General features: G+C 44.7%; 1 protein-coding gene across 1 annotated transcript in view; it reads left to right on the top strand.

Moving 5' to 3' along the window:
- Positions 1-21,172, top strand: part of LOC115459907 (A disintegrin and metalloproteinase with thrombospondin motifs 17-like) — a 393,810-nt gene that overhangs the window by 255,063 nt on the left and 117,575 nt on the right. The window contains exons 12-13 of the mRNA XM_030189734.1: positions 10,829-10,930; positions 13,693-13,838. Of these exons, the coding sequence (XP_030045594.1) occupies positions 10,829-10,930; positions 13,693-13,838 (248 nt within the window). The remainder of the gene's footprint in view (positions 1-10,828; positions 10,931-13,692; positions 13,839-21,172) is intronic.

Genomic DNA, 21,172 nt, shown 5'->3' with positions numbered 1-21,172 from the left:
TAATGTGGTCTGATGAGGTAGGTGTGTATCAGGCAACAGGAGGGTCGAATGGAATGTAGGTTATATATTGTCCAGTAAGATCATTGGTTATACTGTGTTGCTGGGTACAAAAACGTAGGGGGGAGATGCACTAAGCCAAGGCACTGCCATTTTTCAAGATGGTGGTGCTTGAGGCAGGAGCGTTTGGACATTGCTTCTGCTTCTAGTGTAAGGTACAGTGGGGTGGGCTGAAAGATGGGTGAGAGGATGCCACTAGACACCAGGGATTTAATTTTTGAGGTGAAGTGGGTGGGTCAGTAGACTACCAGGGAAATCTTTTGAACTGCGGGAGGGGGGGTGGATGTTCAGGTCATTGGGGAGGAGGGGGCCGCTGCACCAACAAGGGGCCAATGCAGGCATCCAATGCAGGGTGGTCGGTTTGGGGCAGAGAGTATCAACACCCACTCGTCTGAACCAACCTTTCTATGCTGCCTCGGCCCTTGGCGTAAATATTTTGCATTAATCACATGGGCAAAGCTTTTTTTTTTTTTAAATTTGCATGCTGAGTGATAGCAAATGCACTGCATTTGCATTCATTTAAATGCAGTTGTGGTAAGGGTTTCCACGAAAATTAACACCTGAGCTGAAACCCTTTCTGCATTGCTATCCCACTGTAAAACTGAGTTAAACCCATGGGACGCTTTCTGCATCAGCCTCCCAGATTGTGAACCCACTGGGGACATAGAAAGTCCTGCATACTGTATATGTAAAACCTCTTTGCTTGTACTGTTTTTGCAAAAACTTCATTGGCTACCAGTACAATACAGGGCTACATTTAAAACTCTATGTCTAATCGTCAAGGCCCTGAAAGGAAATGGCCCTGAGTATTTGAAAAATAGGATGATCCTCCACACACCACTAAGGACACTAAGGTCCTCCCAAGGACTTTCACTAACCACACCCTCTCCAAAAGACATTACACGATGTGATACCCGCAAGCGAGCCTTCTCCGGAGTAGCCCCCACACTCTGGAATGCATTGCCTGAAAGGCTCCGCTTAGCATAAGACTATCTCTACTTCAGGAAGCAGGTGAAAGCTGACTCTTCAACCAAGACTTTAATGGAAGTAGTAACTAACTTGTTAGTCTCACTCACACACACAAGGATTGACTCGGGCTGCACATACTGCAGCGGGACATGTTTATCCACTCCTACCCTAGCTGAGATAATATTTAAACCATCTCTCTGACCTCACGTGCAACTTTCTTCAAATCAATTACCTTACTTTCTAATTCTTCTTACTCTCTTAGCTATCTATATGTTCCATCTTTGCTTATACCCTACACTATCAATTCAAATGTTCTATTACGTATTGTGTTGATGTTGTAAGTAGTATACCGTCCAGCTTATTTTCGAAAGAGAAGGCCGGCCATCTTCCGACACAAATCGGGAGATGGCTGGCCATCTCTCAAGGCCGGCGAAATCATCATAATCGAAAGCCGATTTTGGCTGGCCTCAACTGCAGTCTGTCGCGGAGCCAGCCAAACTTCAAGGGGGCGTTTCGGTAGGGTAGCGAAGGCGAGACGGTGGCATGGTTTGAGATGGCCGGCTTTGCCCGATAATCGAAAAAAGAAGGGCGTCCTTGGCGAGAATTTGGTCCGCTTTATTTGGGCCCTTTTTTTAGGTCCAAGTCCCAAAAAAGTGCCCAAACTGCCCAGATGACCACCGGACGGAATCGGGGATCACCTCCCCTGACTCCCTCAGTGGTCACTAATCCCCTCCCACCCTCAAAAAAACAACTTTAAAAACTTTTTTTGCCAGCCTCAAATGTCATACTCAGGTCCATTGCAGCAGTATGCAGGTCCCTGGAGCAGTTTTAGTGGGTGCAGTGGACTTCAGGCAGGCGGACCCAGGCCCGCCCCCCCCCCCACCTGTTACACTTGTGGTGGTAAATGGAGCCCTCCAAACCTCCCTCCCCAAAGCCCACTGTACCCACATGTAGGTGCCCCCCTTCACCCATAAGGGCTATGGAAATGGTGTAGAGTTGTGGGAAGTGGGTTTTGGAGGGGGGTTTGGGGGGCTCAGCACCCAAGGTAAGGGAGCTATGCACCTGGGAGCTATTTTTATTTTTTTTTTAATTTTTAGAAGTGCCCCCTAGGGTGCCCAATTGGTGTCCTGGCATGTGAGGGGGACCAGTGCACTACAAATGCTGGCCCCTCCCACGACCAAATGCCTTGGATTTGGCCGGGTTTGAGATGGCCGGCCTCGGTTTCCATTATGGGCAAAACCGAGGCCGGCCATCTGAAACCCGGCCATCTCTGACATTTGGGCGGCCCCAACCGTATTATCGAAAAAAAAATGGCCGGCCATTTTTCGAAAATACAGTTGGCCCCGCCCCTTTGCGGCGCCGTCCTCGGAGATAGGCGTCCCCATTCAAAAATGCCCCTCCATGCCATACATTGTATTGTTATTTGAATATTTTTACTGCTGTAATTACCTATTGCTCATGTTTGATCTATTCTTACTGTACATTACCTTGAGTGAATTCCTTCAAAAAGGCGATAAATAAATCCTAATAAATAAATATAATGCTTCTTCTAGCCCTGCTTCCAGCAGTGGCCAATCCAGGTCACAAGTGCCTGGCAGAAACATCTGAATATCAGCTGCTGCCTGGTTATCTTCTGGGTTGGCGGTCATACCCGGTATTTAGTGCCAGAAGCTGTGCTTGTCCCAGCATATATCCGAGGTTAGTCCATCCCGCGGCTGGAAGCGCTGTGGACTGAATATTGACTCCCACGGTGTTCATGTATTGTTTCCTCCCCCCAACCTACAGACACCCCCGAGAACACCTCAATGCTGTTACATATACTTTTAGCCATTTTACAGAAGAGCAGGTTTGAGATGGCAAAATATGTTTTATCTTGTAAGCTATCACAACATGACAGCTCCGTGTGCTAGTTTACTGTTTATTGTGGTCTTCTGTTATTGTTGCATTGTGGACTTCTCACCACTGGCAGTGTGTGTAACTCTAAATTATACATGTAGACAAACTTTTGTAAGAGACATGGACAGTGTGGTGGAGGTGCACGGGAAGAGGTCAGGCTATCTTGAATCTTATGGCACTTACTGTTCTGCTGGCCATGGGTGGGGGCAGGGAGGTAGGACTCTGTATCCATGTTCTGCAAAGCTTACGACACATCACAGTCCAGTTATTTAGGACATGGATCAATCTCTCCCTTATGACATGATGTTCTCTGGTCGCCTTGTTTTGGGTATCTGCAGTGTGAGTCCTTTGCACAGCAGTGTGTGTGGTGGCAGAACTTCTGGGGGGCACAGTGCTCAGTGTACCAGCTTTACTGTACAGGGCTGGTGCAAGAACATAAGAATAGCCATACTGAATCAGACCAAGGGTCCATCTAGCCCAGTGACCTATTTCCAACAGTGGCCAATCCAGGTCACAAGTACCTGACAGAAACCCAGATAGTAGCAATATTCCACGCTACCAATCCCAGGGCAAGCAGTGGCTTCCCTATGTCTGTCTCAATAGCAGACTATGGACTTTTCCTCCAGGAACTTATCCAAACCTTTTTTAAACCCAGATACGCTAACTGCTGTTACCACATTCTCTGGCAATGAGTTCCAGAGCTTAACTATTCGTGGAGTGAAAAAATGTTTCCTCTTATTTGTTTTAAAAGTATTTCCATGTAACTTCCTCAAGCGTCCCCTAGTCTTTGTACTTTTTGAAAGAGTACAAAATGGATTCACTTCTACTCGTTCTACACCACTCAGGATTTTGTAGACCTCAATCATATCCACCCTCAGCTGTCTCTTTTTCAAGCTGAAGAGCCCTAACCTCTTTAGCCTTTCCTCATACGAGAGGAGTTCCATCCCCTTTATCATTTTGGTCACTCGTCTTTTAACCTTTTCTAATTCTTCTACGGCAACCTGAATTGAACGTAGCACTCAAGGTGAGGTAGCACCATGGAGCGATACAGAGACATTATAGTATTCTTGGTCTTATTTACCATCCCTTTGCATTTTTGGCCGCCGCCGCACACTGGACCAACAGATTAAAAGTATTTGGGAATACTTCAGAATAAAGGGGTTGTTTGCTAAAGTTTAGCTCGAGTTATCTATAGCAAGGCCCATAGGAATAAAATGGGCCCTGCTGCAGATAACTCGAGTTAAGCTTTAGTAAACAACCCCTAAATTATTTAGTAAATCAAAATTGTGAAAACAAAAAATATATATATATTTCTTTGTTGAAAAAATTCAGTCCGAACAATTGTCTTATGTGGAATAGCATTACGGGAATGAGATCCAGCAAAGTGATACGAACCAAAAGCTAAGTAGTTGCTCGTTGTTCTGTTTGAGTTTTGAAATAAACACACTATTAAGGAAGGTTGGAAGGTTTTTTAGCAAGTGATGACAATTTGTACTCCAGGATATTTAAGGCGTTCTGCCTGATAAAGGAGTCAAATGAGGCTTTTCCCTTCCTTTTTGCAAGATATTTGATGCATAAAAAATTAACAAAATATATATATAACATTGTTTTTTGGACATAACGCGATATACTTTATTGGGGAGGATTATTTGATGTTGATGACATTTACTGTATCATTATCCTCATAGACCACTATTAGATAATTACAGTGGGGGAAATAAGTATTTGATCCCTTGCTGATTTTGTAAGTTTGCCCACTGACAAAGACATGAGCAGCCCATAATTGAAGGGTAGGTTATTGGTAACAGTGAGAGATAGCACATCACAAATTAAATCCGGAAAATCACATTGTGGAAAGTATATGAATTTATTTGCATTCTGCAGAGGGAAATAAGTATTTGATCCCCCACCAACCAGTAAGAGATCTGGCCCCTACAGACCAGGTAGATGCTCCAAATCAACTCGTTACCTGCATGACAGACAGCTGTCGGCAATGGTCACCTGTATGAAAGACACCTGTCCACAGACTCAGTGAATCAGTCAGACTCTAACCTCTACAAAATGGCCAAGAGCAAGGAGCTGTCTAAGGATGTCAGGGACAAGATCATACACCTGCACAAGGCTGGAATGGGCTACAAAACCATCAGTAAGACGCTGGGCGAGAAGGAGACAACTGTTGGTGCCATAGTAAGAAAATGGAAGAAGTACAAAATGACTGTCAATCGACAAAGATCTGGGGCTCCACGCAAAATCTCACCTCGTGGGGTATCCTTGATCATGAGGAAGGTTAGAAATCAGCCTACAACTACAAGGGGGGAACTTGTCAATGATCTCAAGGCAGCTGGGACCACTGTCACCACGAAAACCATTGGTAACACATTACGACATAACGGATTGCAATCCTGCAGTGCCCGCAAGGTCCCCCTGCTCCGGAAGGCACATGTGACGGCCCGTCTGAAGTTTGCCAGTGAACACCTGGATGATGCCGAGAGTGATTGGGAGAAGGTGCTGTGGTCAGATGAGACAAAAATTGAGCTCTTTGGCATGAACTCAACTCGCCGTGTTTGGAGGAAGAGAAATGCTGCCTATGACCCAAAGAACACCATCCCCACTGTCAAGCATGGAGGTGGAAATGTTATGTTTTGGGGGTGTTTCTCTGCTAAGGGCACAGGACTACTTCACCGCATCAATGGGAGAATGGATGGGGCCATGTACCGTACAATTCTGAGTGACAACCTCCTTCCCTCCGCCAGGGCCTTAAAAATGGGTCGTGGCTGGGTCTTCCAGCACGACAATGACCCAAAACATACAGCCAAGGCAACAAAGGAGTGGCTCAGGAAGAAGCACATTAGGGTCATGGAGTGGCCTAGCCAGTCACCAGACCTTAATCCCATTGAAAACTTATGGAAGGAGCTGAAGCTGCGAGTTGCCAAGCGACAGCCCAGAACTCTTAATGATTTAGAGATGATCTGCAAAGAGGAGTGGACCAAAATTCCTCCTGACATGTGTGCAAACCTCATCATCAACTACAGAAGACGTCTGACCGCTGTGCTTGCCAACAAGGGTTTTGCCACCAAGTATTAGGTCTTGTTTGCCAGAGGGATTAAATACTTATTTCCCTCTGCAGAATGCAAATAAATTCATATACTTTCCACAATGTGATTTTCCGGATTTAATTTGTGATGTGCTATCTCTCACTGTTACCAATAACCTACCCTTCAATTATGGGCTGCTCATGTCTTTGTCAGTGGGCAAACTTACAAAATCAGCAAGGGATCAAATACTTATTTCCCCCACTGTAGATTAGAATATTTTAAGTCATTTTATTTAGCTTAACCCATGGACGAATTTTGGGTGAGCTTTTCACCTTTTGGTTTAGAACACAGCTATCCTAAGGTTTCATTCTATACATTTAGTGTGGGGTGGAAATCTAGCATACCTAGGAAAAGAGTTCCTGAAGCCTTATCTCACTGTCTCTCCATATTTCTCTCCCTATATCTTAGCCTTAGAATTGTTTTACTATGTATGTATATTTATTTATGTATTTATTTGTTGCATTTGTATCCCACCTTATCCCACCTCTTTGCAGGCAAAGTGGCTTACAATACATCATGATTAGTGGAAGAATGTTAGTAAATAAACATTTAGTATTGCAGGATCTTGGTCAGCATGATGATAATAAAACAAAGTTATAATATACAAGCAGATATTATGATACAGTTCTGAATATAGATGGGCGAGTTGTGCATATTCACATTGGTTGATCTTTGTAGTACGCTTTATTAAAGAGATGGGTCTTCAGTAATATGCGGAAGTTCGTTCTTTCGTGGATCGATTTCAAGCTGCGCGGCATTGCGTTCCATAACTGCGTGCTCAGGTAGGTAAAGTTTGACGCATGCATTAGTTTGTATTTCATTCCTTTGCAGCTGGGGAAGTGCAGATCAAGGAATGTGTGGGATGATCTTTTGGCATTCCTAGGTGGTAGGTCTATCAGGTCTGACATGTAAGCTGGTGCGTCTCCATGGATAATTTTGTGAACTAGTGAGCATACTTTGAACGTGATGCGTTCCTTAAGTGGGAGCCAGTGTAATTTTTCTCGTAAGGGTTTGGCACTTTCAAATTTTGGTTTGCTAAATATGAGTCTAGCTGCAGTGTTCTGGGCTGTCTGGAGTTTCTTGATTATTTGTTCTTTGCAGCCGGCATATAGTGCGTTGCAATAGTCTAGATGACTGAGTACCATTGATTGTACCAGGTTGCGGAAAACACTCCTTGGGAAGAAAGGTCTTATTCTTTTTAATTTCCACATTGAGTGGAACATCTTGGTTGTGTTTTTCACGTGGTTCTCTAGTGTTAGGTGTCTTTTTAGGGTTTCTGAAATAGGAAGGTTTAGAGTTGATGTGTTAATGGCGGTAAATTCTTTCTTGTTGTGTTGGGAGGTGAGTATTAGGCACTGGGTTTTTTCTGCATTGAGTTTTAGCCGAAATGCGTCCGCCCAGGAATGCATGATATTGAGACTTTGGTTGATGTCATTGGAAATTTCTTTTAGGTCTTGTTTGAATGGGATGTAGATCGTTACGTCATCTGCATAAATGTATGTATAGTAACAGTAAAATGTCCTTTTAACATATCAATAAAAATCATAAATTTGCATGTCCTGCCTCTGTGCAGATCCCTCTAATGTGAACATCTACCTATTCCTTCTCTGGATTTGCAGCAGGAGCCTAATGGTTATGAATTCTGCCCTTTTGTGTTTGAAGTTAATTCCAGTCTTAAAATCATCCTTTCCTCAACCCCCATTTCCTCCAAACCAAGGGAGGCATTTGACACATTTAAGGTCCTTATCATTTTCCTTGGCTCTTCTGATGATTGTTTGTGTTCTGAGCTCCATGTAGTAGGGGGCTCCCACCAGGCCTCTGTAAATCTGGTAGCACTGTATAAATGTTTAACTGTAACACATAACCAGATGATACCCTGCTGGAAAAAGCTCTCACTCAGTTTCAGACTTCTAAAAAAAACACGGAAATCCATTCAGTGTGAATTTACCCAGCCGGAGCGTAGTTTTCCCACTGCCTGCTTTGAAAATACAGGCCCGCGAAGGGATGTGGTTCTTTTCTATCCTTATACTGGTTCTGTTTAGCAGGGCTGTCTATAGCTTACATGCATTAAATTTAAATTAAAACATGAATAATACACTTAAATAGTTAAGGACAGGTATACTCCAAATTCCTTTCCTTTCCCCCACAGTTTCTGCTTTGAATAGCTAACCCAGCCCACACTTTTCTGCAGATATGTGAAACATAACTTTATTTACACTAAGGGGGGGAATAGTTTTCACAGACTGTTTTGTGCTGATAAATAGACAGTTACATTTTGAATATTGTCTCTGTAATCTTTATGGGAAGGTCAAAAGATGAATCAATCAACATTAGGGTTTATTTGCAGCATTTCTGCTCCTATTTGTAGGCCAGCATAATTACTAGCGCTATCATTTAGCCCGGTGGTTATTTCAGATTTACCTGTTCTAAGCTTAGTAAGGGATTTAGCACGGAAAAATCCACAGTAAAACCACTGCAATAGAGTAACACGGTTGGCCTGCAGAACAGTTGAGTCTGAAATAGTTCCTGATGTTAAAAATGTGTGAAATTTTGTCTTTATTTTTTTTTACTTTCCTTTTAGTGCTGAATCTTTACTGAAGCCTAGGGCTGCAATAAAGATTCTCGCATGGAAACAAAATGTTTATCTGAGGTGAAGTACAACGTGTCACCTGAGATGACTTGATCTGTAAAGAACCCTAGCAGCCTCTGAGGCTCATTTTCAAAGCACTTAGCCTCCCAAAGTTCCATAGAAACCTATGGAACTTAGCCTCCCAAAGTGCTTTGAAAATATGCCTCTCTGTGTGTCCAGAACCCCCCCCCCCCCCCCCAAAAAAAAAAAAAGAAATCTGGACTTCAAACATCCTTCCTTTCTCCTCAACCCCTTCAGCCCACCTTTTGTTGAAGACTGAATGCCTCTGGTACTGTCATCCTGCAAAATGGTAACACCTGACCCGACTCATAGCAGCATGCTGTTATTTGGCAGGCTGACCTCTAGGGGTCAGGCTGCCAGAGAAGAGAACATTCCCCTTATTTGGCAGAGGAAGAGTGACCTAGTGGTTACAGCACTGGTCATGCAATCCAGAGGTGGCTGGTTCAAATCCCGCTGCTGCTCCTTGTGATCTTGGGCAAGTCACTTAATCCTCCGTTGCCTCAGGTACAAACTTAGATTGTCAGCCCTCCTGGGATAGAGAAATATCCAGTGTACCTGAATGTAACTCACCTTGAGCTACTACTGGAAAAGGTATGAGCAAAATCCAAATAAATTATTTGAGATTCTGTTGATATTATCTGAGATTCTACATGGAATGTTGCTAGTGGAGGAGTAGCCTAGAGGTTGGAGCACCGGTCTTGCAATCCAGAGGTGGCCAGTTCAAATCCCACTGCTGCTCCTTGTGATCTTGGGCAAGTCACTTAACCCTCCATTGCCTCACGTACAAACTTAGATTGTGAGGCCTCCTGGGACAGAGAAATATCCAGAGTACCTGAATGTAACTCACCTTGAGCTACTACTGGAAAAGGTGTGAACAAAATCTAAATAAATAAATAAAGATTCCATTCAGAATATCAAAGAATAGCAACATTCCATGTAGAACCCCAAAGAATATCAAGATTCTGGAATCCTAAAGAGTGACAAGATTCCATGCAGAATCTCAAACAGTAGCAACATTCCATGTAGAACCCTAAAGCCTAACAAACCAGTCTTGCAATCCAAAGGTGGCCAGTTCAAATCCCACTGCTGCTCCTTGTGATCTTGGGCAAGTCACTTAACCCTCCATTGCCTCAGGTACAAACTTAGATTGTGAGCCCTCCTGGGACAGAGAAACATCCAGGGTACCTGAATGTAACTCACCTTGAGCTACTACTGAAAAAGGTGTGAGCAAAATCTAAATAAATAAATAAACCTGACCTCTACTAAAACATTCTGACATAAAGCTGGGGTCTGGGGCCACCAGTTTGGAAAAGGCACAAGTGAATATAATTCCTACCTCCTGACCAAAGTAGATGAGGGGGTCTGGGAAAATGGAGGGTGTTGGGGCCCCAGGGATTTCTTCATGGAGGAGGGGCAACGGCCCACTTCGACCATCAGCTAATGCCCAGCGCTGAGCGCCAGTTCTTGTAACGGCACCCAGAAATTCAACGTTAGGCCTTGTCCGGGTCTCCAGAGCCTGCTAATGCATAGCTGGTTAAGTGTGATATTCAGCACTTAACTGGCTATGGGTTTCTGCTTAAAAGGTAGGACTGGCTTTTATAGGGTCCTATTTATGCGGTTACCCTGGCTAAATATTGGCACTTAACAGGCCACGTGCTGACTCCACCCCCAGAACACCCCCATAATAACCAGTTTTCAGTTCACACTAACTAGTTATTTTCAGCTGCACTGTACCTTTAAGTGGATAATGTCGAAGAAGCAACTTAACTGGCCAAGAGCCGTTTCTGGCTGGTGAAATCGCTTTGAGTATCGACCTCTATGTGCCTAAGGTGCAGACGTGGCCATGCTGCTCCCCCACCCCCTTGCAGTTATGCACTAATGCACTTATAACACCCCCAGTTATAGAATTGTCCTTCCCACCTTCACTTTATTTTTGGGAGTAGTGGTGGGGAGCAGACTTAGCCATGTTTTAATCCTCAGCCTGGTGGTATTATGGCTCTATCCCCTGTAGAATAAATTGTTTACGGCCAACCAGTGTGTCTGTGGAATCACATGAGAACATCTGGAAGACCTTTGCAGCACTGGTGATCCCATGATGACAGCTGGCGTCTCCAGGGGTAATAACAGCAATATAACAGACGGCCTGGTTTTGTAATTGCAGCATCTGATGTGCGCTGGACTTTGGTGCCTGGTCGAAGGAGATACATCCTGTAAAACCAAGCTGGACCCTCCGCTGGACGGCACGGAATGTGGCGCTGACAAGGTAATCAGAACCCACACTGCCAAAAGAACTTTCGGAGACACTAGAGCTTGTTGCCAACTTTGGGTAAAAAGAGCTGTCGGATGCCGATGAGCTGAAAGGAAGCCAGGAATTGGCTAATTGCAGGCCCTGCAGAGTTTGGCGCTGCCAGCAGGTCGCACTGCCACTCATGTTTGCATTTACTGCAGCTTGTCAGGGTTGAGAATGGATAAAAAGCTTGCAAAATGAGAAGCAGATAACTTCAATGTGAATTTCTTTAATCTCAAGCAAAATGATTAAGTTCAACAATAAAGTATTAACTTTTTTGGCATTAATACCCTCATGATCAAAAGCAAACGCCAGCGCTAGAGGCTTTTAGCGCCATACTAGCACCGGTGTTTGCTACCGCCCCATGATTAGAGCCCTCGAGCACGTGAAACAATGCGCTCGAGGACGCTTTGCGCAAGTAGCATGCTAATGCATGCTAAACAGGGCTCAGCGCATTCATCGCCAATGATCAGCGGCCAGCGTGTCAAAATTTGGGTCGCTGGCTGCGGCAAACCCTACGCCAGCTCCGAGCTGGCGGTAGGGTTTGCAGATCATTGGGGAGGAATGGTGAGCCGTGTCCAGCATGCAGTGGCATGCTGGCAGGCCCCCGTTCCCCCCCCCCCCCAAAGTAAACCTGCCAACAGGGGGCTGGAGGTCCGGTCCCCCCCGACGATCCCCCTCCCCCCAGGTTCAGGGAGGGCTGGAGATCCGGTATGTCTCCAGCCCCCCCAAACCCCCAGAAAATGGTCCCTGGTGGTCTAGTGGCCACCAGCCAAACCCCCTCCCACCCACCCCCCGTCGCTCGCTGGGTGGGAGGGGGGTTTGGCCGGCGGCCACTAGATTACCAGGGACCATTTTCTGGGGGTTTGGGGGGCTGGAGACCCACCGGATCTCCAGCCCTCCCTGAACCTGGAGGGGTGGGATCATCGGGGGGGGACCGGAGGTCCGCCGGATCTCCAGCCCCCGTTGCTCAGGGCAAGGGTAGTCAGGGCCTGGTGCTCCCATGGACCCCCAGCCCTGTGTTTGACAGGTTTGGGCTTTTGACAGCCCAGACCTGTCAAACAAGTGCGGGAGGATTGTGCTGAGCGCATGCTTGGGCACAATTCGCCTGCACTTCAACCCCATGATCAGAGATAATTGCGCTGCTTAAAATTGCATGCATTATCTCTGATCATCGGTGCGGTAAAGCCCCGCGCTATTTTAGAGCGCTGTTTGGAACAGCGCAGGGCTTTTGATCATCTGCCTGTAAGTGCACGTTGTGGATGCACTGCAGGAGATCATTTGTTAGGTGTTAAACTGCAGTCGTTTGAACTAGGTAATCTTGTCTCTGGGCCCCTGTTCTAGATTGCATTACATTGTGTTAGTACAAACTTGAATTTACCCCATTATATTCTGCTGATTGTTCCCATACAAAGCACCATTCCTTTTCTCATCCATTTCTCATTGAACACGGAGCATCGCGTGTACAGTGTGAGCACTGTTGCGATTGGGTAGGAGAACAGATGCTGTGTTCTGTCTTCAGTACTACCCCCAGGTCCTACCCTTTGCCTACTAGACTTTGATCATAGCACCTTGATGGCTGCCATGTGAGGTAAAGGCTGTAGTAGGATGTCTTAAATGCAAATTCAAAGACCAGTGAAAGGGACCTCTCGAGCAGCCCAAGGCAAGATACTGCTTCCCCACCACCCGGGCCGAGTTGCTGCCCCCCTTCCTTCCTCCACCCCGTTTGCAGCGTTTATCTTGTGATTTTGTCACGCTCCAAAAGCTGGCAGCAGCAGCGATTCCCATATGCTGCCCAGCCGCCAGCACCCGCCTCTTCCCTTTACTGTGGCTGCCTAAGCCTCTGAGGAAACAGGAAGTTACATCAGAGAGGCGGCTGCAGTTAAGGGAAGAGGCGGGTGCCAGCGGCAGGACAGCGTATGGGAATCGCTGCTGTGGCCGGCTTTTGGAACGTGCCGAAACAAAAAGTAAACGCTATGAACGGGGTGGAGGAAAGAAAGGGGAGAAGCTGCTCCCCGAAGAGTGGAGAGATGCCGCTCCCTGAAGAGTGCTTCCCGAGGCTCCCGCCTCAGGTGGCCTAATGGTCGGGCCACCCTTGGGACCTCTTGTAAAGGCCTGATACCTTTGCTGACCGCCACTGGCTTTATCTCCAGAAATTCAGTGCCTGGCCTTGTCTGGGATCTGCCATTGAATTTCTGGGTATTTGGGGGTAGCGAAAACATAGCCTGTTAAGTATGTTATTCGGCACGTAACCGGCAATGGTGAGTTGCATAAAGATAAGACTGACTTTTATCCAGTCCTATTTATGTGGTTATCTTGGCTGGTCAAGTACTGATTCTGTCCCCGGAATGCCACCAAAATAGTCAGTTTCAGCTTGTGGGCTAACTGGACGTTTTCAGCGTCGCTATCCGGTTACATGCTGCAGAATAGACCCAGTTAGCTTGGACAGACAATTTAAACAGCTGGGAGCCTCTCCCGGCCGTTTAATTTAAATATCGGGCCTTTAGACGTTTAGAAACACGATAATTCCAAATTTGGACATTCTTGAGTCCCAAAAAATGTCTACCTTGGTAAATGCCTGACCATAGATACTCTGGCCGGTTGCGAGTGTGGCATGCACTTTTACTGTATGGTATCAGGGAAAAAAAACCCACTCTCAACTAAAATTGGAAGTGTGATAAATTATTATTATAATTGCACGTTGTTTCAGATAACAGATGTTTGGTGTTGCATTTCAGTGGTGCAGGGCTGGGGAATGCATCAGTAAATCGCCAATCCCAGAGCACGTGGATGGCGACTGGAACGCGTGGAGCGCATGGAGTATGTGCAGCAGGACCTGTGGCACCGGTGTCCGGTTCAGGCAAAGGAAATGTGACCACCCCCCGTGAGTTCTTCTTCTTTTTCTCCTCTTTGCTTTTGAAGGGATGTTGTGGGTCTGACTTTCAGGGTGCCGAGAGCTGGAGAAGATCTGGAGGCAGTAGTCGCAATCCTTGGCGTGGCGGGAAGTCTCCGTCATCATCACTCATTAGCGATATGTAGTGACTAGAGACATAAAATATTAAGGGGCCCTTTTATTAAGCTGCGGTAGGGCCTATGCGCATGCAGCACGCAGCGAAGTAAGATTACCGCCAAGCTTGCGCACCCCCCTGCTGGTAGAAATTTTTTTTTTCCTACCGCGCACGGTGTTTCTGGTGGGAACTGGCAGTTAGCATGAGCCAAACAGTTACAGCGTGTCTAGCGCGTGAGCCCTTACCGCTAGATCAGTGGGTAACGGCTCAGGCCTTAGCAGTTAGCCCATGTAGAAAGTAATTTTATAAAACCTAATTAATGCATACATAGTAACATAGTAGATGACGGCAGAAAAAGACCTGCATGGTCCATCTAGTCTGCCCAAGATAAACTCATATCTTGAATTTGTACCTGTCTTTTTCAGGGCACAGACCGTATAAGTCTGCCCAGCAGTATTTCCTGCCTCCCAACCACCAGTCCCGCCTCCCATCACCGGCTCTGGTACAGACCGTATAAGTCTGCCCTCCCCTATCCTCGCCTCCCAACCACCACCCCCTCTTCCCCCCAACTGCTCCGCCACCCAATTTCAGCTAAGCTTCTGAGGATCCATTCCTTATGCACAAGATTCCTTTATGCATATAAATGGGCTCTTATGAAATTAGGTAGAACAACCACAAAAAAAGTGGAGGAACACCACCAATCCCTACAACCGTAGCGATACAAAAACCAAAGAGTAGGGATGAAGACATGAGGGAGACGTGGCAGTCTTTGTCAATGAAGTGTATTAAAAGTACGTCAAAAGAGTCGACACAGCAGCTGTGTCTCAGCTCTGCCGGATGATTTTATCCTTTGAGATGAAACACGAGTGTCTCCACTTGCGTACGTTGGATAGCTTAAATACCTGTTTTGTGTAGAACCTATATTCTGAAACATGAGGCAGGCGCCCTGAGTGCTGAAACACAGCTGCTGACTTGAGTCTTTTGATGTACTTTTTCTGTTCCAATATTTTTATTGTATTTTGTAGTCAATAACAAATGGCTAAAATAAAAGCAAATAACCAGCATAACAGATTAACAATAACAAAGCATCAGCATACATGTTCAGACTAAGATTATACAAGAATGATTGCTATAACAAGTCATGATCATACATAAATTCAACTCTAAGAGAGGTTATTATGTAGTTGATCTAGTAAAGAAGTCCATATTTTATTGTATTTAACAAGTGAGTTATGTTTTTCAGCTGCAGCATATTCATATTTAGCTAATATACACACAGAATTCCACCAAGTTAAATACGTTACTTTGGTAAGGTCTTTCCAACAAAATGATACAATCACCACTAGACAAATATCAAGCACAATTATTAGACATAATGTTACATCAAGCCTTAAGAACCCTTTTCTTTTGTTGATGTACTTTTAATAAACAACATCGACGAGGCCTGTCACGTCTCCTGTGTGTTTTTGGGAAGTGCCATCTCTCCACCCTACCCCTTGGTTTGCATCTTGTAAAATTAGGTCACACCTAAAAGGACGCGCAGTGCAAGCTGTTGCGTCCTCAGGAGCAGAGTTTCAGCAGCATCCTGATGGCAAGATGCTATATATGGCACCTAGAAAATCCACGCAGAAAAGATTTCCGTGTTCTATAAGGGGCATCTGTATTTAGGCACGGTATATAGAATACGCTTAATTGATATCCCGGCGCCTAAAACTACACACCTCCTTTTACACCAACGAAAACATGGCATAAATCCCAGCATGTAGATTTAGGTGCATTGGGTCATATTCTAAAACTACATGCATAAATTTTGGAATGCCCACAAAATGCCCATTTCCCCAGCCATAACCAAGTGCCTTTTTGCCTGCGCGCGTTAGAATTTAGGTGCAGTGCATTACAGAATACGCTTAGCAAGTTGTGCGCATAAATTCTAATTATTGCCAATTTGTACTCATTATTGCTTGTTAAGATATAGTGGAATTAGAAAAGATACAGAGAAGGGCAACGAAAATTATAAAGGGGATGAGACGACTTCCCTATGAGGAAAGGCTAAAGCGACTAGGGCTCTTCAGCTTGGAGAAAAGGCGGCTGAGGGGAGATATGATAGAGGTCTATAAAATAATGAGTGGAGTGGAATGGGTAGACGTGAATCGCTTGTTTACTCTTTCCAAAAATACTAAGACTAGGGGGCACGCAATCAAGCTACAAAGTAGTAAATGTAAAACCAATTGGAGAAAACGTTTCTTCACTCAACGTGTAATTAAACTCTGGAATTCGTTTCCAGAGAATGTAGTAAAAGCGGTTAGCTTAGCGGGGTTTAAAAAAGATTTGGTTGGCTTCCTAAAGGAAAAGTTCATAGACCATTATTAAAATGGGCTTGAGGAAAATCCACTGCTTATTTCTAGGATAAGCAGCATAAAATGTACTTTTTTGGGAACTTGCCAGGTACTTGTGACCTGTATTGGCCACTGTTAGAGACAGGATGCTGGGCTTGATGGACCTTCGGTCTGTCCCAGTGTGGCAATACTTATGTACTTATGTAACAGTAGCGTAAGTCTGCAGTTCTGCGTCTAGCTATAGGCACGAGCCCTTATGCTAGCTCAATGGCCGCAGACGCATAAATGTTAGTATTCTATAACTTGCGTGTATAAGTGCCTGACACGCCTGTAACTTGCCCATGGCCCCCCCCCCAGATCTATGCCCCCTTGAAGTTGTACACACCCACCTGTAAAATATGCCAGATTGCAGATATGTGCATATTTACAGAAGAGCAAAAAATGTGAGTTAAACAAAAAAGAATCACTTTTATCAATCACTGTTTATAAGACTGTAAATGAGGACAAAAAGACTTCAATGGCAGTTAACAACTTGTAGCAAATGCCGGGCAGCCTTAAAGAAGTCACATCATTAGTCCAAAAAACTCCTCTTAAGATTATACAAAAACATTAAACTCATTAAATGTCCATATAGGTATTTTTCAAGTGTTTTAAACTCTGCAAATGTACACTTACCTTTAATGTGGAAATTTAACGTTATTCTCTACGGAACTAGTAACCAGACAACTAACAGATTATATAAGCAAATTCTCAATTTTACACGAATCACAGTCAGGATTTCGCCCTCTACACAGCACTGAAACAGTACTACTCACTCTCCTAGCCAAATTCAAGCAAGAAATTGCAACAGGCAAAAACATTCTCCTCCTCCAATTCGACATGTCAAGCGCATTCGACATGGTAAACCACAATATATTAATAAGACTACTAGACAAGTTCGGGATCGGTGAAAACATACTTAGCTGGATTAAGGGTTTCCAAACCACAAGAACGTGTCAAGTCAAAACAAACTCAAACATATCATCAACGTGGAAAGCAGATTGTGGAGGCCCACAAGAATCTCTGTTATCACCGACCCTCTTCAACTTAATGATGACCCCGCTAGCCAAGTCCTTATCCAACCAAGGCCTTAACCCCTTCATCTACGCAGACGATGTCATAATATATATTCCGTACAAAGCTAAACTGTCAGAAATCACCAACGAAATCAAGCTAAGCCTAAACATCATGGATTGATGGGCAAATGCATTTCAACTAAAACTCAGTAAAGAAAAAAACACACTCTCTCATCCCAATACAGCACGGACAACCCCACAAGCATTGACACCCCAGATTACACCCTCCCTATCTCAGACAGCCTGAAAATCCTCGGCGTTATAATGGACCGCAACCTAACATTGGAGAGCCAAGTGAAATCCACCACAAAGAAAATGTTCCACTCAATGTGGAAACTTAAAACGCGTGAAACAATTCTTCCCGAGGGAAACTTTTCGTAACTTGGTACAGTCAATGGTAATAAGCCACTTAGATTACTGCAACGGAATCTACGCAGGGTGCAAAGAACAAACCTTAAACTTCAGACCGCTCAAAACACGGCAGCTAGGCTTATATTTGGAAAAACGAGATTTGAAAGCGCAAAACCCCTCCACGAAAAATTGCACTGGCTCCCAATCAAAGAACGCATTGCCTTCAAAATCTGCACCCTGGTTCACAAAATCATCTACGGCGAAGCCCCTGGATACATGTCAGACTTAATCGACTTACCTACCAGAAACACATCCAAATTACTACTACTACTTGTCATTTCTATAGCGCTACTAGACGTATGCAACGCTGTACACTTGAACATGAAGAGACAGTCCCTGCTCCACAGAGCTTACAATCTAATTAGGACAGACAAACAGGACAAATAAGGGATAAGGACAAAGAGTAACAAGATTCCGGAATCCCAAACAGTAGCAACATTCTGTGCAGAATCCCAAAGAGTAGCAAGATTCCGGAATCCCAAAGACTACTACTACTACTAATCATTTCTATAGTGCTACTAGACGTACACAGCGCTGTCCACTAGACATAAAGAGACAGCCCCTGCTCGAAAGAGCTTACAATCTAATCAAGACAGACAAACAGGACGAATAAGGGATAAGGATAAAGAGTAGCAAGATTCCGGAATCCCAAAGAGTAGCAACATTCCATGCAGAATCCCAAAGAGTAACAAGATTCCAGAATCCCAAAGGCTACTACTACTTATCATTTCTATAGTGCTACTAGACGTACGCAGCGCTGTACACTTGAACATGAAGAGACAGTCCCTGCTCCACAGAGCTTACAATCTAACACGAACATATCTAAACCTACACTACCCAAGCTGCAAAGGACTTAAATACAAATGTATCTACGCATCCAGCTTTTCCTACATAAGCACACAGTTGTGGAACACATTACCAAAAGCCGTGAAACGACGTACGCCCACCTAAACTTCCGGAAAATACTGAAAACCACCTTGTTTAAAAAGGCATACCCTACCGACCCAACTTAAATGCCTGATCCCTTCTACACAAGAAAACTAATGAACGTAACACAACTGTTCTGCTCTAATATTCCTATTGTGGCTCTGCCACATGATCTTTATCCTACCACTACATCAAATGTATTTGTTCACACCGGAGTCTGCAAACGCCCTCCCCGGTACCATGTAAGCCACATTGAGCCTACAAATAGGTGGGAAAATGTGGGATACAAATGTACTACTACTACTACTACTATTTAGCATTTCTATAGCGCTACAAGACGTACGCAGCGCTGCACAAACATAGAAGAAAGACAGTCCCTGCTCAAAGAGCTTACAATCTAACCAGGACAGACAGGACAAATAAGGGAAAAGGACAAAGAGTAGCAACATTCTGTGCAGAATCCCAAAGAGCAGCAATCTCAAAGACTACTACTACTACTTATTACTACTACTACTACTACTATTTAGCATTTCTATAGCGCTACAAGGCGTACGCAGCGCTGCACAAACATAGAAGAAAGACAGTCCCTGCTCAAAGAGCTATGTAATAAAAGTGAGCCAAGTATAGGACAATCAAGCCATTGTGACATCACTGATGAGGTTGGCTCTTATTGGTGGCCTGAGGCATTATGACATCACAATATCACCTCTGATTACAAGAGACTACTACTACTACTATTTAGCATTTCTATAGCGCTCCAAGGCGTACGCAGCGCTGCACAAACATAGAAGAAAGACAGTCCCTGCTCAAAGAGCTATGTAATAAAAGTGAGCCAAGTATAGGACAATCAAGCCATTGTGACATCACTGATGAGGTTGGCTCTTATTGGTGGACTGAGGCATTATGACATCACAATATTAGCTCTGGTTACAAGAGACTACTACTACTATTTAGCATTTCTATAGCGCTCCAAGGCGTACGCAGCGCTGCACAAACATAGAAGAAAGACAGTCCCTGCTCAAAGAGCTATGTAATAAAAGTGAGCCAAGTATAGGACAATCAAGCCATTGTGACATCACTGATGAGGTTGGCTCTTATTGGTGGACTGAGGCATTATGACATCACAATATTAGCTCTGGTTACAAGAGACTATTACTACTATTTAGCATTTCTATAGCGCTACAAGGCGTACGCAGCGCTGCACAAACATAGAAGAAAGACAGTCCCTGCTCAAAGAGCTATGTAATAAAAGTGAGCCAAGTATAGGACAATCAAGCCATTGTGACATCACTGATGAGGTTGGCTCTTATTGGTGGCCTGAGGCATTATGACATCACAATATCACCTCTGATTACAAGAGACTACTACTACTACTATTTAGCATTTCTATAGCGCTCCAAGGCGTACGCAGCGCTGCACAAACATAGAAGAAAGACAGTCCCTGCTCAAAGAGCTATGTAATAAAAGTGAGCCAAGTATAGGACAATCAAGCCATTGTGACATCACTGATGAGGTTGGCTCTTATTGGTGGCCTGAGGCATTATGACATCACAATATCACCTCTGATTACAAGAGACTACTACTACTACTATTTAGCATTTCTATAGCGCTCCAAGGCGTACGCAGCGCTGCACAAACATAGAAGAAAGACAGTCCCTGCTCAAAGAGCTTACAATCTAATAGACAAAAAAAAAAGTAAGCAAATCAAATCAATTAATGTGTACAGGAAGGAGGAGAGGAGGGTAGGTGGAGGCGAGAGGTTACAAGTGGTTACGAGTCAAAAGCAATGTCAAAGAGGTGGGCTTTCAGTCTAGATTTAAAGGTGGCCAAGGATGGGGCAAGATGTAGGGGCTCAGGAAGTTTATTCCAGGCTTAGGGTGCAGCGAGACAGAAGGCGCAAAGTCTGGAGTTGGCAGTAGTGGAGAAGGGAACAGATAAGAAGGATTTATCCATGGAGCGGAGTGCATGGGAAGGGGTGTAGGGAAGGACGAGTGTGGAGAGATACTGGGGAGCAGCAGAGTGAGTACATTTATAGGTTAGAAGAAGAAGTTTGAACAGGATGCGAAAACGGATAGGGAGCCAGTGAAGGGTCTTGAGGAGAGGGGTAGTATGAGTAAAGCGACCCTGGCGGAAGACGAGACGGGCAGCAGAGTTTTGAACCGACTGGAGGGGGGAGAGGTGACTAAGTGGGAGGCCAGCAAGAAGCAGATTGCAGTAGTCTAAACGAGAGGTGACAAATAGAAATGTAACAAATAAAAATAAAAAAAAAACTGTCCATTTCACCAAATCGCTTCATCTGGAGATCCTTCAGAAGTTATCCATCTGAGTGCTGCTGGATGTACGCTGACAGCTACCGTGATTTGTATGTCATGTGGATGACTTCAGAAGCTTCTCCTGGTGAAGCGATTTGGTGAAACGGAC

The sequence above is a fragment of the Microcaecilia unicolor genome, chromosome 1 (assembly GCF_901765095.1).
Source record: "Microcaecilia unicolor chromosome 1, aMicUni1.1, whole genome shotgun sequence".
NCBI lineage: Eukaryota > Metazoa > Chordata > Amphibia > Gymnophiona > Siphonopidae > Microcaecilia > Microcaecilia unicolor.
The sequence above is the reverse complement of the archived record's forward strand: the minus strand, read 5'-3'. Positions and strand labels throughout refer to the sequence as shown.